We start from the raw sequence: 19,571 nt of genomic DNA, 5'->3' as shown, positions 1-19,571 counted from the left end.
GAAGAGGGAAGTCCGGCATACAAAACTCCAATTTATTCTTTATTCGGCAATAAAAGCAGGTACAAAATTGTTGATCTGTGATAAAGGGTGGTATATCCACCCGAAACGCGTCCAGATGTCTATCTGATGGTATGTGACAATTTTATACCTGATTTTATTGCCAAATAAAGAAAAAGTTGTAGTTTCGTATGCCGGACTTCCCTCTTCCTTTCAAGATTGATTGCGCACCTGGGTCAGTGCGAGTCCGTGCACAGAATTTGTAGTCTAGTAGAGCTGGTCTCAACCCTGCTTGCATACACATAATTGGGTCCCTAATACAAGAAGTAGATGTCCATATCATGCAGCCGCTTTGGAAAATTGAAGAGGTCTTGAGTACTAAAGCTTACTTTTCTATCTAAATATTAAATGCCATGTTTATTAGGTAGATGGGCTGCCATGCTTAGAACAGTCTAGTTTTGGAGTACTTGAAGAAAAAGTGAAGAATCCAAAATGTTGTAAAGCAGATGACTCCTTTAGTACTCAGCTAGGGACTTCAATACAGTATATTCCTAGATGTGAATTTCCTATTACAGCTTGTAGCTTTGGCCAAAAGATTTTGGCTAAAATGTTATATTGTAATATTTTTGTCTCGAAGAAAAAGTTGCTCCGTGATGAATTGCTTACAAACTGTGTCATTGACAGCTTACTTTAGCAACCCACTAGTTATTTTCTATTTTTAAAAGTGAGGGAGGTGTTAATGTTCAACCTGAACCACAGCACACACACGCACCCCTAGTTATAGATGTGTTTCGGAAATAAATATCTACTCTTAAATAGCATTGATACAATGTGAACAGCACAAATGTTCCACCCCACAGGAAGTCACTAGTAGGAAGCCAGGCATGCAGAGGAGGGATATTCAGCAGAATCGCCCATTTCTTTGTATGCTTTTTTTAGGCTTATATTTCACCATGTGTTGTAGCCTATAGGATCTAATGCATTTAATGCCCTTGAACCTGTCATTTTAAGAGCTTGCCCTGGGACATCATCAATATACAACATGGTACAAGTGGAGTAAGAAGTCAGAAACCACTTAAATATCTTCTGGAAGCTAACTGTTTTCACTGGTCTCATCATAGCCATGTATGAGACAGAACGGTGTACTTATCTTAACCCATCACCCTGCCATTTTGAAACTATCATCTTAAATACATCTTACTTTTCTTAAACTATACAGACGTTTTGGGGGTTCTTAAATTTCAACTCTACTTTCATTCCAAGCTTCAAATGAACATGTACCTTGAAACCTAGTTTTAACCTGAACAAATCCAGTAATATATCTTGATAGCCATCATAGCTCCGTTTCCTGATACAGTGCTTCATATAACATGCTTAGAATTCTGGCTGCTTGCGGACACCACTGCTTATTAGCACAACATTTTGAAACTAAAAATGACATGGTGTTAAAAAGGTGAACATATGTTTCAAGAAAACTCCTAACCGTATTAATAAAAGCTTGAGCCAATGGTGTTGAGGTCAATATTATATGTTCCTCTTTTACTTACAGCTGCAGAACATGAGTTACAATTCTAAAGGCAAAGTAAGGGTTACCTTAGTCACAAAGAATGAACCCTTCAGACCGCACCCCCATGATCTAGTTGGCAAAGACTGCAGAGATGGGTATTACGAAACCGAATTTGGTGCTGACCGAAGAGTTTTATGGTAAGTACAGTTCCTTGATGCAAGAACCCTTCCTGTCTCTAAAACTGTAGTCATAGGAAGGATTACCTAATTTTACCAAATCACATTTTTTTTTTATAATAAATTAAAATATTAAGTGCACTGCACAGACAAGGCACATGGGTGTTTGGTTATATTTGGTCTACTAATAATATTCTTATGAATTAAGTTTAGTCCGGGAACACTATAGGAATGATGTTGTTTCTAGGGAAAGATGCAGATATTTTGCTAAGCTTATACAACTCCTTTAAGGACATCAACATCTTTAAATTGGGACATATATTAGATGCCATAGTTAGACTATAAGCTAGCAGGTTGGCTACCCCACTGAACAGCCAACCAGTCTCCACTCCAGTTTGGGAGGGTTTGGGCACAAAGAACCATGGACCGTATGTAAGATAGCCCATCTTCTCACAGCCTATAGGCTTGATGTCAAGAAAGGTGCCAAATAGATCCATCTATGTATTTTCTGCTCTGCCTAAATGACTGTAGGACAATATTTTGATAGTGACAGTATTTTCTTTGTAGTTTCCAGAACTTAGGCATTCAGTGTGTACGAAGAAGAGAAGTAAAAGATGCAATTCATTCCAGAATGATTCGAAAAATCAATCCCTTTGCAGGTAGGTGCCCTGAAATATTGGTATTGCTAGCTATGCGGTCCAATGAATAGTCAGAATACAATGGCTTGAAAATGTTTTATGTGATCATACCACGTGCATTTGCATTCCATTCAATGATCCTATATTGACTGCCCAGTGCATTGCAAGTGTGCACTTTAACCCCTTAAGGACTCAGCCCATTTTGGCCTTAAGGACTCAGACAATTTAATTTTTACGTTTTCATTTTTTCCTCCTCGCCTTCTAAAAATCATAACTCTTTTATATTTTCATCCACAGACTAGTATGAGGGCTTGTTTTTTGCGTGACCAGTTGTCCTTTGTAATGACATAACTCATTATATCATAAAATGTATGGTGCAACCAAAAAACACTATTTTTGTGGGGAAATTAAAACGAAAAACGCAATTTTGCTAATTTTGGAAGGTTTCGTTTTCACGCCGTACAATTTATGGTAAAAATGACGTGTGTTCTTTATTCTGAGGGTCAATATGATTAAAATGATACCCATTATTACATACTTTTCTATTATTGTTGCGCTTAAAAAAAATCACAAACTTTTTAACCAAATTAGTACGTTTATAATCCCTTTATTTTGATGACCTATAACTTTTTTATTTTTCCGTATAAGCAGCGGTATGGGGGCTCATTTTTTGCGCCATGATCTATACTTTTTTTTATTACATTTTTTATTATTTTTTTTTTATAAAATGTATTAAAAAAGTAGGAATTTTGGACTTTTTTTTTTTCGTTCACGCCGTTAACCGTACGGGATCATTAACATTTTATTTTAATAGTTCGGACATTTACGCACGCGGTGATACCAAATATGTCTATAGAAATTTTTTTTTACGCTTTTTGAGGGTAAAATAGGAAAAAACGGACGTTTTACTTTTTTATTGGGGGAGGGGATTTTTCACTTTTTTTTTACTTTTACTTTTACATTTTTTTACATTTTTTTTTACACTTGAATAGTCCCCATAGGAGACTATTCATAGCAATACCATGATTGCTAATACTGATCTGTTCTATGTAAAGGACATAGAACAGATCAGTATTATCGGTCATCTCCTGCTCTGGTCTGCTCGATCACAGACCAGAGCAGGAGACGCCGGGAGCCGCACGGAGGAAGGAGAGGGGACCTCCGTGCGGCGTTATGAATGATCGGATCCCCGCAGCAGCGCTGCGGGCGATCCGATCATTCATTCAAATCGCGCACTGCCGCAGATGCCGGGATCTGTATTGATCCCGGCACCTGAGGGGTTAATGCGGACGCCCGCGAGATCGCGGGCATCGGCCATTGCCGGCGGGTCCCTGGCTGCGATCAGCAGCCGGGATCAGCCGCGCATGACACGGGCATCGCTCCGATGCCCGCGGTTATGCTTAGGACGTAAATGTACGTCCTGGTGCGTTAAGTACCACCTTACGTTTACGTCCTGCGTCCTTAAGGGGTTAAGGGGTTAAAGGGGTACTCCGGTGAAAAACTTTTTTTTTTTAAATCAACTGGTGCCAGAAAGATAAACAGATTTGTAAATTACTTCTATTAAAAAATCTTAATCCTTCCTGTACTTATTAGCTGCTGAATACTACAGCGGAAATTATTTTCTTTTTGAAACACAGAGCTCTCTGCTGACATCCGGAGCACAGTGCTCTCTGCTGACATCTCTGTCCATTTTATGAACTGTCCAGAACAGCATATGTTTGCTATGGGGATTTCCTTTTACCCTGGACAGTTCCTAAAAATCAGCAGAGAGCACTGTGCTCGTGATTCAGCAGACAGCTCTGTATTTCAAACGGCAAAGATTTTCCACTGTAGTATTCAGCAGCTAATAAGTACAGGAAGGATTAAGATTTTTTAATAGAAGTAATTTACAAATCTGTTCCGGCACCAGTTGATTTAAAAAAAAAAAAAAAAAGTTTTTCACCGGAGTATCCCTTTAAAGGGGTTGTGCGCTGCCCTGCAGTTCGGAGCTCCGCTCACAGCGTCCGGAAGTTCATTACTCCGAACGCTGTGTGCGGGCTTCCGTGTTCGCAGCCGACGGGCGTGACGTCACGCCCGGCCCCTTCGTGATGTCTCGCCCACCCCCTTGTGACGTCACGCCCGCCCCCTCAACGAAAGTCTATGGGAAGGGGGCGCGACCGCTGTCACGCCCCCTTCCCATAGACTTTGGTAGAGGGGGCGGGCGAAACGTCACGAAGGGGCCGGGCGTGACGTCACGCCCGTCGGCTGCGAACACGGAAGCCCGCACACAGCGTTCGGAGTAATGAACTTCCGGACGCTGTGAGCGGAGCTCCGAACTGCAGGGCAGCGCACAACCCCTTTAATGGCTTCTGAGCTATGTTAACACACCTTTTTTATAACCATTTTTTTAAAGCCATACAAAATTCGTCCATTTAAAAAAAAATAAGCTAATTGCATGAAACAAAAATACATTTCCAGACGATTGTGACGGCCTTTGCTAGAATTATGGCAATTTTTTTTAAAGCAGTGTGTGCATTGAGGGCCACCTTTTCATAGACTTAAATACCGTATAATATATTATTACAATAAAAAAAAGGTCTCTTTTTGTACTTACTTCATGGCCTTTTTGTGTTTTGATTTTACAGTGTGTGACCATAGTCTAACAAATTATTAGATAACATATTATACACATTATTCCACATTTATTCCACATTTGCTGTTCTTACTCATTCTTACTGTTTCTTATTATATTATACTATACTATATTCTATTTGAATACCTTGGAGAGAGAAAAAATGAAGAAACTTTGCAAATACCTATTGTATGTGTCTCCATGGTGACAGACTACAACCAAACCTTAGTGTAGTCTGATCCGGAAATCATATTTCCATCCATTTGTCCATCACTGCTTCTTGATAACGTACCGAATGTATCGGAGCGTAATTTTGGGATCAGAATAGACAAATTGTTAGTAATCTGTAACCATGGAAACACATAAGTCTGCATAGTAGCCGTAGATCAAAAATATCCTGCTGTTTTCTTTTTTAGAAACCTGGGGGGAGATTTATTAAAACCTGTCCAAAGAAAAAGTTGCTAAGTTGCCCATAGCAACCAATCAGATCGCTTCTTTATTTATTTATTTTTTTTAAAAGGCCTCTGAAAAATGAAAGAAGAGATCTGATTGGTTGTTATGGGCAACTCAGCAACTTTTCCTCTGGACAGGTTTTGATAAATCTCCCCCCCCCCCCCCCCCCCCCCTTTATTTGCAAAGTTGCTTCCTTTTTAACTGTAGATGCATTGGAAAATGTAAATATATTGGTTGTAAAGGTGGAGACTGTAACCTTATTGGCATAGCCAATACTAAATGTCAACGAAACATGCTGCTAAACGTGAGTTTCAAGGTTTTACATTGTAAAGCCATGTGACCTTGAGGGTGATGTACTGATGGAGTAGCCAAGGGCTAGCTAACCTTGTGACAGCTATGATCCTGCGGGGACGTGGCCTTTCTGGTTCACACATGAAGTTCAGTAAATAGGTTGCATGTATATTACATTTATGCCAAATATGTAGGACAAGTTACTATTTAGCTTACCTAGACAATAACATCACAACTGTTTGTGGAGAGGATATTTGTTTTGTAGCAACTTGACAGCCCACTTTAGTTGCTGAGGAGCTATGGAATGTGGCTGTGCCGCAGTAATTCACGGTGTTGTGTCTGCTGGGTAATATATGCAGATCCATTACTCACTATCTAATTTTCCCAGCAATTATGCTGATTTATATAAGATGCTTGCGACACTGCAAGTTATAATAAGATACATTTTTCATGAGATACTTTGGCTTTATTTCTTGTTGCTTTCATAGCGCTAACAAATTCCACAGTGCAGTACAGAGCTTGTCACAACAGTAATAAACTACAGCTAAACTCACTAAAACAGATCTTCAAATAATCTTCAACTAGATATGATACAATACACAAGAAATTCACTAGCTGCCTCTTTGACACGTGGTGTGGGATAAGGCTTCAAAGGAACTTGGCTCAATCGGCGCTGAACGACTGTTAGGATTCGGCTAGCTGGATGTGGATCCTCTGTGTCAGCGAGGGATTGGCGTGGACTGTGTCGGTGGACCGGTTCTAGGGTTGCTACTGGTTTTCACCAGAGCCCGCCGCAAAGCGGGATGGTCTTGCTGCGGCGGTAGCAACCAGGTCGTATCCACCGGCAACGGCTCAACCTCGCTGACTGCAGGAGATCTGGAACACAGGCTTTGGACAACACTAAACGCTTTCACTGGCACAAGGCAACAAGATCCGGCAAGGAAGTGCACGGGAAGTGAGGTAATATGGACAGGGAGCAGGTGGAAGCTAATTAGGCTGATTGGGCCAGGCACCAATCATTGGTGCACTGGCCCTTTAAATCTTAGAGAGCTGGCGCGCGCGCGCCCTAAGGAGCGGAGCCGCGCGCGCCAGGACGTGACAGCCGGGGACCGGGACAGGTGAGTGACTTGGGATGCGATTCACGAGCGGGCGCGTCCCGCTATGCGAATCGCATCCCCGCCGACAATGTCAGTGCAGCGCTCCCGGTTAGTGGGTCTGACCGGGGCGCTGCAGAGAGAGGAACGCCGCGAGCGCTGCGGGGAGGAGCAGGGACCCGGAGCGCTCGGCGTAACAACGACCACAACAGGTGAATGGTGAAAAGGAATTTATTTGACCAGAATGCAACGCGTTTCGATGCGCATGCGCAGCGAAACGCGTTGCCTTCTGGTCAAATAAATTCCTTTTAACCGTTCACCTGTTGTGGTCGTTCAGCGCCGATTGAGCCAGGTTCCTTTGAAGCCTTATCCTATACTGCAAATATCTAGCCGGGAGGGCAGCAGTCGACCTACCATTATTCTACGCTTACATCATTGTTGTGTATGAATTTGCACAACCACCCAGGGTGAAGAAAGTAAATTGTATAATAATTATTTCACCACGGGTTCTGACGTTACTACTCTATGGAGCGCCTGTTTTTCTCATTCTTTGACATGTGGGACTTGGCGATAAATGCAAGCAGGCAGGGAATCTACTCTTTGCTGTACCACCTTTTCACAATGGATATGTTTTTTCCCTCCTGACCCACAGGCAGCATAAAAAAACGTGGGACGCAGAAGGCTGAATTCCTCCCCAAATGTGTCAGTGGATAGGGGGTGCCGCGAAGAAATGAGGGTCTAGGGAGTCACTCCATTGTAGCTGTTACTTCACTTGTCCTTTCTCATGCTCCTATTCCCTCTTGCCATGTAGAGTCTTGACTAGGCCAAGGCTGCATTCCACTCTCCTTGGCAGCTGTTATACTGGCCAAGGGATTTCCACTTTTAGGGGTTCAGTCAGTGGATGTATGGCCTGGCACCTTCCAGATTTTGGCAATGCACACTATAGGCAGGTTACCAATGCTACCACTTTGGGCTGTTTTCCTTACTAAATAAATCTAGCCTTGCCCACCTAACCATACCAAATGGAAACAGTGCAAGAAAAAAAATGGGAGCGCCTACAACCACTCAACAAAAAGTAATACCAAAACACAATACCACATGTATATGTAATATATATATATATATATATATATATATATATATATATATTCTAATAATTATGTGTATTAATAGAAGTAATGATCACAGACTTAAACAGTTGTAATATACAATCAGTTATAACAGTTGTAATATACAATCCACCACAACAACTTTCCATAGGGACCAACAACAGGACCAGACAACAGGACCTACAGAATACAGACAGCCCACCCATGCCTTTTCTAGATAAGAATAGACAGACAGGTTGAAGCAATGTCTAACCACAATAAAGCACCTGTTGTTGTAGAAGATACCAAAATTATATTTCCTGTTGCAAAGTAAGATATTTTAATGGCCTCACGTGGTAGAGAATGGGCACAATGTAACACATTGTTCTATTACTACAGGGGAAATCAAAATCTCTATGGTAGCTGGTTCTTATAAGCACAGTGAGACACTACGTTATGGGTTGGTTTATACAACTGATACCATTGAATGCCATGATGTTAGTATTCCCCATCCTCTGTTGATTTATCCAATTGATCTGTATTACATACTATTACAAAATCCATGCAGTGTGAAATATTTAAGGTTTACTGTAGTGACCAAGTCCTAGGACATCCACATGGATAGGGAACTCAGTTTGGCCTATTCCTTTTAGGCACTGTAATTGTTATTCCCAATAATTGGCCCATTGCCAGTGATCAACTGTGAAAAAAAAAAAAAAAAAGAAGGTTGTTTGTGGCTAGTTGGACCGTTTTTGCTGGTTTAAAAGGGCCCTATGCAAGGCTTTTCCTAGACCCAGGCTCCAAAACCCTAACAAGGGGAGGGAGGGAATTAATCCAAAGGTCGCATCATCCTTATCTTTGGTAAAGTATAGGAAAGAGATGGGGGTCAGGAGGATGCGGCCCGTAGAGGCAGACTATGCAACTGCTGTGAGGCTGTGGGACAAGGGGACCCAAATGCAGTTGTGTGGTCTGCCTCTATGGACCACTGCACTGCTGATCACAACCTCCCCCCCCCCCTTCCCCTACCTCTTAAACTGATAGTCCAGGTGACAGATGCCTTAGAGCTCCTCTGACCAATGAACAGTGATGTTCAGCTGTGTCATTGGCCAGTGTAGACACATTTTACTTGCTTTGGCTTGCCTGCCTGGCATGCAAAGCCAGGAATACAGGCTACACTGTAGGGGGAGGGGAGCTAAGTGGGTCCCCATAGCAAAGTAAGGGGGAGCGGTGGTAGATTTATGTGGCCCTATAGCAAATCGAGAAGTAGTGGGGGGGGGGGGGGGGGGGGTTAGGTAGGCCCAATAGAAAAATCAGGAATGAGGGGCCCCATGAATTTTATGTATGTCCCTGCTAGGGCAAGTACCACATTTTATACCGGGAACCAATAAAGACAGGTCTTTTAGTGTCTTAGGGACCTACTGCATGGGGCAATCATTGGCCAAGAAAGTTGTTATTGCCCTGTGTAATAGGTCTATAGAGTCAATACATGATGAACGATTAGTTTAGTGGTAGATCGCATGGTTTTGACAGCCTGCACATTTATCCATGTGATAACGGATGTGTGGCTGAAGAGTGATGCAAGTAAAGGGTCATACGAAGAACCCAACAATCATGCTGCGTAAAGGCTCCTTAAACATGTGTCTGTCTGCTAGAGTTGGGCTGTCCAAAAAGGGCCCTAAGCAAGGTTTTTCCTAGTCACAGGCACAAAAACACTAAGGAGGTGGGGGAAAGCATAAATCCATGAACTCAGGAGCTCTTCCCTTAAAGTCACCAGCTAGGGAGAAAATTGCCTTTAGGCCCTCTTCTGGGATGGTTGGCTTTAATGATACAAACCAACACCAGGGGAGAAGCATTTAGATTGTTTTGCTTAATTCATTATTTAGATAAAGGAATAATACCACACTGGTTTATTCATTATCAATATAATATCTATTGGAGGTGTTTGCACAGAATATGGTTAACATGTATTTAAGCATAAAAGTTTATGTAGATTTTAGGTAACTTTTTGTTTTTATCAAGAAGCATATTTCCCTCTCAAAGACATAGTTTAATTGTTCTTTTGTAAACCACTGTTTATGTCTAACAGGAAGTGAAAGTGAACATTTGTTAGCATACTAAGAATGGCTGATCCTGTCATAAACCGCTATAGCAGTAGACAAACTAACCCTTTCTCTGCTGCCACAGGCAGAAATATACCAAATCTCTTTTAAAGAAATAAATGCAGACACAAAAATAGAGCAATGGGTCAATCTACAGCTTGAATTTTTTTTACCTTACTTATGGGCTACTGCTCCACTTTTTGCCTGCTCCAAGGCCCTCTGGGTTTCCAGGGGTTAAATTATAGAGTCGATAGCATTATTTACCACTAACATGGACATGTGTCAGCTGTATAGCAGCAAAAATATTCCAAAGTTGAGATTCTACCTAGGTTAGGATCAATCTTCCTGTACCTAACACTTTGGTTTACTCTCAGGGCTTCCTCTCATGGTGCCTACATGCAGTAATGTCATAGTTTGTCCAGTACAGTGGTCCCTCAACATACAATGGTAATCCGTTCCAAATGGACCATCGTTTGTTGAAACCATCGTATGTTGAGGGATCCGTGCAATGTAAAGTATAGGACAGTGGTCTACCACCTGCGGACCTCCAGATGTTGCAAAACTACAACACCCAGCATGCCCGGACAGCCAACGGCTGTCCGGGCATGCTGGGGCTTGTAGTTTGGCAACATCTCGAGGTCCGCAGGTTGAAGATCACTGGTATTGGAGGTTATACTCACGTGTCCCCGCCGCTCCAGACCGTCCCCGCTGCCCTGGATGTCGCCTTCCATCGTTGTCGCCGTGTCCCCGGGTGTCCCCGACGCTCTGGCAAGGCCTCTGCTTCCCCGGCATCCTCACTCTCACGTCGCTACGCACACCACTCCTATTGGATGACGGGACGTTGTGCGCAGCGACGTGATGACGATGATGGAGAGCGCCGACGATGCAGGGGATCCCGAAGAGGACACGCCGGAGCCCCGAGGACAGGTAAGTGATCGTCAGCGGACCACACAGGGCACTGTAAACGGCTATCCGGTGGCAGCTGAAGCAGTCTGCGCTGCCGGATAGCCGTTTATGCGCTGGCCCCAACATACAAAAGCACTGTATGTTGATGCTGCCTGCAACATGCGATGGCCTCTGAGAGACCATCGTATGTTGAAATGATCGTATGTCGGGGCCATCGTAGGTCGGGGGGGGTCACTGTACTCTTAACTACCCTACTATATCCTGTAATATGCAGAAGAGGAAGTGTTTCTTAATACAACATGCCTAACAATGACACCAATCCTGGCCTCGTATATAGATTTAAGAAATTGCATTTGGTCATGGACATCGAGTACCTGTTTTACCTTTTGTCCACACTTCTTTTATGTAACAAGATCCAGAGAAAGCAAATCAGGATTTCTGGCCATATACTTAATATTAGTTTGTGCCTTGAGTTGAGAGTCACTTATCACGTATAATCGTAAAATAGTTTATAAACACAAGAATGTAGAAATACTCAATTGAACAGAACTTGTGGCCCGTTTTAAGTAAACAAACATATTAACAGTAGATCCCAACACCCAAAGGTGTTTGGGTGTCAGAAAGGAAGTACTTCCAACGTATTAGCATCAAGGGTACAAAATATTTAGGAAAGCCTCCATCTCTGAACAGTACACCAAATAAGCATGGGAAGGACTTCAGGGGAGGTAGGTAACGTTAAGGGAAAAGAAAGCGCGCCTTCAAGACAGGAATTGGCAAATCTGTACCAAATGCAGCCTGTAAATTTCATGGGTTATGAAAATAAAAAACGACCCCTGGTCTAATCTTGGACAACCCGTTTTAATAACAAAAACACAAATGTACATATTTTATAAAAGTAACTCTGTTTTCATGCTTATTTTTCTTTCATGTGACATGTTGCAGAGTATAGTGGGGGGTAAAATGTCAGCCACCCGTGCCATTCATTTATAACCCTGGGTGACTGGAAATATGTTTTCTGCAGAAGTACAAAACACAATTGGGGGAACTTTCTTTTTCTTTTTAAACTGAATGTCCTCACACTTTTTTCCATTCAATGGCCGTGAGTTTGCTTAGTGCTTTATTCTAACTTGTAGTTTTGCCTCCAGTACATTCATGTAGATTATTTTTCACCAGCTATGAATGGCAAATAAGCCAGCTGCATTTTTTTTTCTTATAAAGTGCATACTAGACTATTATTAGAGAATAATGTAGAGGTTCTTGTGTATCCCTTTTCCTTACGTTTTTTGCTGATGCGGAATGCATGGGATAGGCTCCATTTTGGTTTACAAATGCACAATAATGTGGGGTTTGTAATGCAGCCTACATTTTCCATGAATCCTATGGCTGAAGGTCAGGTGCTTAAAGAAGTGCTCCGGTGAAGTTAATGAAAATAAAAATGCCACAAAGCCACCACAATACCTGTTCTGTGTCCCCTGTAGTTATCCATGTGGTTTTGGCAGCTCCTTTGGCCCCTGTTTTCTCCTTAATATTCTTTTTCCTTGCTTGCAGCCCAGACTACAACTTCCAGCAGTCAATGCAGCTTTGTGTAATGGCTGCCAGCCAATTGCTTTCACTATCTGTGTGCATGTTGTGTTGTTATAAACAGTCAGCCTCACATACAACATGTCTTTTCTTTTAAACTATCCTTCGCCCAAGCAATAAATCATGCTATGCTCTGAATGGCAGCAGTCAGTGATACAATCTACAGCAGGAAAAGAGCAGTGTTATGTGCTGTGACTGAGAATCTTCACAGGGCTTCACTCACCAGCAAGCTCCTCACACAGGGAGGGGAGGGGGAGGGGATGAGTGGCTGTGAAGCCAGAAATCATGGGTGTTTGTCTTTGCATAAACCCCTCACTGAGACCTAGCCCCCACCCTCCTGCAAGTGAAGCAGGATCTAAATATGACATCTTTCTCTCACTCCCTGCATGTAAGTGACAGCTGAAAGAGGGAAACTGCTCTATATAGCTAATGAATTATATTTAGACAAATAAATAGGTTGGTGAAAGGGAAAGGATGGGCTATGGGGTTTAGTTCCCTGGTGTACCCCTTTAATCAGTCCAGCTGGTCATCTTAATAAGTTAGTCTAGGGGCAGGCAGTCAGGGCCACCTGAATGGGTAAGCAATCTAACCTTGCATTGACACCTTATAATAATGCACTTTATAGGAGACCATTTGGTCCTGTAGATACTTAGTAGATCTGACTCAGTGACTGTTGTGACAAGTAGCAGTGACCAGAGACATATAACAAGTTACTATAACAGTATTGAATTAGGAATATATGTATGGCCAGACTGCTGACCAATTGTCTTTAAATTCTTCTATTCTTCTGTATATGTAAAGATTAAATAAAGTTTACCAATCTTCAGTAGCTATTGCTCCCTTCTTCCTTAGTGTCCTGTCTTAATAAGTCGGGAGGTTATACAGATGAACTCATTAGACTCATAAGTGAGTTGGGGCCAATTCACGCTACCTGCAGTTTTTATACGTTTTCTTATTCAAAATGTTTTTTTAGAGAAACATTGTCATAAGGAAAAAGTGATTTGACCTATATATACTACTGTAATTGTAATGACACATTTTTACTGTTGTAAAATAGCACCTTTTTCCTACAATTTTGTGAAAATCACAGCAAAATCATTAAAAATGCAGCAAAAAAAATGCAATGTGTGAACAGAGTCTCAGGAGAGGTGCATAACTACTATATATCCTGATCCCATAGTGAGAGCAGATGGAGCTGGGAGGGGAAGGATGTGGTAGGAGATGCTGTCATCTTTGTAGTTTAGAAGAAGTCAGCTGACCCAGAACTAACGTTCTGTTGTAACCATTAAAGGGTACTCCAGTGCTTCCACATCTTATCCCCTATCCAAAGGATAGGGGATAAGATGCCTGATCGCGGGAGTCCCGCCGCTGGGGACCCCCGGGATCTTGCACGCGGCACCCCGTTTGTAATCGGTGCCCGGAGCATGTTGAGGGGCGGAGCGTGATGTCACACGGGGCGGGGGCGTGACGTCACACGCCGCCGGCCCTGCGGTCGCCGGTAATCGTGTTCGCTCCGGGCACTGATTACAAACGGGGTGCCGCGTGCATGATCCCGGGGATCCCCAGCTGCGGGACTCCCTTGATCAGGCATCTTATCCCCTATCCTTTGGATAGGGGATAAGATGTGGAAGCACCGGAGTACCCCTTTAAAGTGTACCTCTCATTATCATGATAAATTTTAAAATCCTCCCAGTTCCCTGCCCCCATCATGATAAACCACCCCCTGCCTTTATTTTTATAATTTTTTAGTTTTCTACCTTGATATTGCTCTGTATTTCTGCTCAGCCTCAGGTTCAAGTTTACAGACTGGGAAGGGGCATTACCCAGCAGGTGTGACATCATCTGAAGCCATACAGGGGAGAACTTCCTCCCTTACTCTGCAACCAACAGCAAACGGCAGTTAAGTGTGAGATGAGCTATTATTGGATAAGGCTGGACCCCCACCCCTCAGCACTCCAGATTCCATTTCCTGTGTTTGGACTTCTGCCAGGCCATCAGGAGTCCAAAGTCTGTGCAAAAGATGGGGGGAAATGTGCTCTGGACAAGTAGGGAGACACCTAGTGGCAGCTTTTTTAAACACAAATAAAACATAGAAAACTTTGTTTTTTTAAACAACATCTATTAGAAAGATTTTTTTATTTACAATAAGGAGTGCAATAGTAAAAAATAGTTTTAATGAGAGTGCCCATTTAAGCACTGGAAGATTTGTAGAGTCAGACTGGTGATCACATGGCCAGGTACAGTAAGGAAACACATAAATCTGACTATACCACAAGACAGTGTGCCAATCAATAATACCTCTTTACTCCCATCAAAGACTGTGTTATAGCCCAGAGCTGAAATCACAATTCTGAAGATCTCTAAGGTTAAATGTCTTAATATTATGTTGCTGACTCAAAAGCTAAATATATGGAAAATGAAGTCTTTATGCAAAGCACTCAATGGGAAAATATATACTCCCAGAATGCAGTGCAACATTTGTTTTCACATAATATGGGCTCAGCTAATCTCTTTAAAGGGGTACTCCGGCGCTTAGACATCTTATCCCCTATCCAAAGGATAGAGGATAAGATGCCTGATCGCGGGGGTCCCACTGCTGGGGACCCCCGTGATCTTGCATGCCGCTCCCCGTTACAATCAGTCCCTGGAGCGTGTTCGCTCCAGGTCTGATTACTGTCGATCACGGGGCCGGTTGTGACGTCAGGGCTCCGTCACAGCTCCGTCACGGCTCTGGCCCATGTGACGTCACGCTCCGCCCCCGTGTGATGTCACGCTCCCTCCCATAGATTTGCACTGAGGGGCTGGGCGTGACATCACACGGGCGGAGTCCTGACATCACGCTCTTTCCCATCGCGTGGTCGGGATCTGAAGCCTCCAGCGTTGCCGGAAGCTGTTGAGGTGGGTGCTGCAGCCGAGATTCCGATCTGACATCTTATCCCCTATCCTTTGGATAGGAGATAAGATGTCTAGGGGCGGAGTACCCCTTTAAAGTAACCTGTCAAATTGGAAGTGCAATCTGATCTGCAGTCAGCATGTTATGGAGGAGGAGTTAAGCAGATTGATATACATATTAGAGGGAATGGATTCAGGATAACTAGTTACTTATTCACTTAAACCTATGCTCATTCCCACCTTAGGAGTCCCGTGGGCGGTTTTACTCACAAACTGGCAGACCTTAGGTTATGATGGTGCTTACAAAGATCACTCACTTATCACTTATTAGAACCGCCCACTGGACTCCTAAGCTGAGAACGAGCAGAGGTTTAGATGAATAAATTAACAGTTTTTCTGAATATGTATATCAATCTGCTCAGCTCCTCTTGCCCTATAATATACTTCCTGCAGATTGATCTAAATGACTGGTTCACTTTAAGAAGATTTCTACATAAAGGGGGCGATTTAACAAAACCTGTTCAGAGGAAAAGTTGCTGAGTTGCCCATAGCAACCAATCAGATCGCTTCTTTCATTTTTGAAAAGGCCTCTGAGAAATGAAAGAAGCGATCTGATTGGTTGCTATGGGCAATTTTTCCTCTGGACAGGTTTTGATAAATCCCCCCCCCCCCCCCCCTCCAAAATGTAAAAATTGCCATAACTCAGAAGCCAACATTTGGTCAGTTTTTGTTAACTTTGACATCATCTAGTGCATGAATGGTTTACATCTCAGTCTTCTAGAAGGTCCATACCTTATGTCAGTGTTTCCCAACCAGTGTGCCTCCAGCTGTTGCACAACTACTACTCCCAGCATCCCTGGACAGCCTATGGCAGGGGGAGGTGCAGCATGTAAGAACCGGCACCAGGATCTTCTTTTCAGGAGGTGCAGCACCTCAAACATTCCCCAGTCATCTCGGCATCCTCTCACAATGTCCTGCAGGGAGCAGGAGGAGTAAGAGCTACTGACAGCTCCTCGCTCCCTGTCTGAGAAAAGAGGAGGGATGGAGGAACACTTTGGGGCAGATATGGTTGGCAGGAGTGGGGTGAGCTGCTCTGATGCCCCCCGGTTAGCATGCATTTTCCCGTGGTGTTGTCTGCTCTATGTTCTAGCAATACACTATGTTAGAGCTTGAATCTTTCAGAATAAAGGACCAGACTAGAAGAAATTAACCTATTTACTGAGTGTATTATTCTAACTATAGGAACCATGCAGGAAATGGTTAATGCAGATATCTCAGAAGAGGAAGTGTTGTGTAGTGATGCATGAGTTCATAGGTTGTAGGGTTATAGTTGGGAAAGCTTTCAGTCAGTATGTAAGCACTGCTGAGTCAACTATTGAGTCATTTGTGGTTCATTAAAACTTACACAGGTCAACCATAATATTAAAACCACTGACAGGTGATGTGAATCCCACTAGATATCTTGTGACAATGGCCCCTGTCAAGGGGGGGAATATATTAGTCAGCAACTGAGCCATAAGATCTTAAAGGGGTACTCCACTGGCCAGCGTTCGGAAGTAAATGTTCCGAACGCTGTTTTCGTGCTGCGGGGGTCGACCATGCCCCTCGTGATGTAATGACCACGCCTCCTCAATGGGAGGGGGCATTTACTTCCGAATGCCGGTCAATGGAGTACCCCTTTAAAGTTGATGTGTTAGAAGAAAGGAATATGGGCAAGTGTAGACTGTAAGTGGATCTGAGTGATGAAATTATGATGACTAGATGACTGGGTCGGAACATCTCCAAATTGGCAGGTCTTTTGAGGTGTCCCACATAATGCAGTGGGTAATACCTGCAGTATATAAAGTAACTAAAAGAAGGGTCATGGGTGCCCAATTCTCATTAATGCACGTGATCCCACAATAGAGCTACTATAGCATATACTTTAAAAGTTAAAGGAGTTTTTCCAACTAGCAAAGTCCTTTAGATAGAAGAAGACTAACTAATCATGGAAGCTCTGAACGCTGGCCCCTTGCAATCTCGAGAACAGGGACCTGATTCACGCATGTGTGCCACCACTTCATTCATTTCATATGGGAGCTGCCAGAGATAACCGAGTACAGTGTTTGGCTGTCTCCATGGCTTCCATAGAAAATAAATGGTGCATGCAGAACCTGCCGCTCCATTCTAATAAGAATTTATAGTCTCTGTTTTCAAGATCACAGGGAGAGCCAGTGGTTGGACCCCCAGAGATCAGACAGTTATCCTCTATCCTGTGGAGAGAGAGGGAATAACTTTGGCAAAAGTTGGCAAACCCCTTTAATGTTGGCTATCATAGAAAGGAGTCAACACACAGTACATCACAGCATGCTGTGTATGAGGTCACATATTGCCCCTTCTGACCTCCTGTCCACCATTGAAGGGACACATACTGGGCATATGACCATCAGAACTGGACCATAGAGCAATGGAAGAATTGAACTTGGAATAATGTGAATCGTGTTTTCTTTTATATCATGTGGACAGCTGGATGAGATTGCACCAGGATACATTATAGGAAGGAAGTTAGACAGCAAAGGCAGTGTGATACTCTGGAAAATGTCCTGCTGGGAAACTTTGGGTCCTGACAATAAAGGGGTTATCCAGGAAAAAACTTTATATATATATATACATATATATATATATATATATATATATATATATATATCAACTGGCTCCAGAAAGTTAAACAGATTTGAAAATTACTTCTATTAAAAAATCTTAATCCTTTTAGTACTTATGAGCTTCTGAAGTTAAGTTTTGTTCTTTTCTGTCTAAGTGCTCTCTGATGACACGTGTCTCGGGAACCGCCCAGTTCAGAAGAGGTTTGCTATGGGGATTTGCATCTAAACTGGGCGGTTCCCGAGACACGTGTCATCAGAGAGCACTTAGACAGAAAAGAACAACCTCAACTTCAGAAGCTCATAAGTACTGAAATGATTAAGATTTTTCAATAGAAGTAATTTACAAATCTGCTTAACTTTCTGGAGCCGGTTGATATATTAAAAAAAAAAAAAGTTTTTTTCCTGGATAACCCCTTTAATGTAGATGTTACTTTGACACGTATCAGCTACCAAAACATTGCTGCAGACCACATACACCCTTCCAAGGTAGCAGAATTTCCCTAATGGCAGTGGCCTCTTTCCTGCCCTACCACACTACAAGGGAACATAGTCCAAAAATGGTTTGAGGAACATGACAAACCTTTCACATGATCCCCACTCTGACCGAGCATCTGAGGAAAGTGCTTGTAGGAACAAATTTAAACCATGGTCTTAGTGTCAGGCAGCACAGGACAACTTCAGAGGTCTTGTGTACATCAATGGGTCAGAGCTGTTTTGTCATCACAGAGTGGGGGGCTAACTCAATATTAGACAGATGACTTTAATGTAATGGTTATGTGGCTATATGACCCACATTACAAGGTTAACAGCAGGGATCAAGTCCTGCAGGAACTCATGGGAACGGAGTTCCTGCACTTTTTCCACAGCAGGAACGCAGTTCCCATTAGCAGGAGTCCTGCAGGACCAGCCATTAAAGGGTTACTCCGCCTCTAGACATGTCATACCCTATCCAAAGGAAAGGGGATAAGATGTCTGTTTGCGGGGGTCCCGCTGCTGGGGACCCCCGCTATCTTGGCTGCGGCACCCCAGACATCCAGTGCACGGAGCGAACTTCACTCCATGCCGGATGACTGGTGATGCAGGGCAGAGGCTTGTGATGTCACAGTAATGCCCCCTCAATGCAAGTCTATGGGAGGGTGCGTGACGGCCGTCATGCCCCCCTCCCATAGACTTGCATATAGGGGCCGTAACCGTGACGTCATGAGCCTCTGGCGCTGCACCCAACGCTCTAAACGAACCCCGTAAGCAGCAGGGAGAACGTGGGGGTCAACAGCGGCGGGACCCCCAGGATCAGACATCTTATCCCCTATCCTTTGGATAGGGTACAAGATGTCTAGTACCCCTTTAAATGGAAACCTAGGGTGAGTTCCCACACTTTATTTCCCAGGACTTGACCTCTGGCTAACCCCCCCCCCCCCTCCCCCTCTTATTACCAAGTCAGCAACCAGTGACAGCAACCAGAGGAATACTTTCTGTCACAAATGTGTAGTGCCGACTGTAAAGTTTGATGGAGGATGATGATGGTCTGGTGCTGCTCTTATGGAAACCCTTGGTTTCATGTTGGCAAATTCTAGAAATGCCACATTGTGGGGAAGA

At 43.3% G+C, this 19,571-nt stretch overlaps 1 protein-coding gene across 6 annotated transcripts in view; it reads left to right on the top strand.

Annotated features, from left to right (window-relative positions):
- REL (REL proto-oncogene, NF-kB subunit) overlaps positions 1 to 19,571 on the top strand; it is an 80,892-nt gene that overhangs the window by 44,999 nt on the left and 16,322 nt on the right. For all 6 annotated transcript variants that reach the window (XM_056567678.1, XM_056567680.1, XM_056567675.1 and 3 more), the window contains exons 4-5: positions 1,547 to 1,701; positions 2,248 to 2,339. In XM_056567678.1, coding sequence (XP_056423653.1) covers positions 1,547 to 1,701; positions 2,248 to 2,339 — 247 coding nt within the window. The remainder of the gene's footprint in view (positions 1 to 1,546; positions 1,702 to 2,247; positions 2,340 to 19,571) is intronic.

Source organism: Hyla sarda, chromosome 3, assembly GCF_029499605.1.
Source record: "Hyla sarda isolate aHylSar1 chromosome 3, aHylSar1.hap1, whole genome shotgun sequence".
Taxonomy (NCBI): Eukaryota; Metazoa; Chordata; class Amphibia; order Anura; family Hylidae; genus Hyla; species Hyla sarda.
Note: the sequence above shows the minus strand (reverse complement) of the source record. Positions and strands in the feature narration are given on the sequence as shown.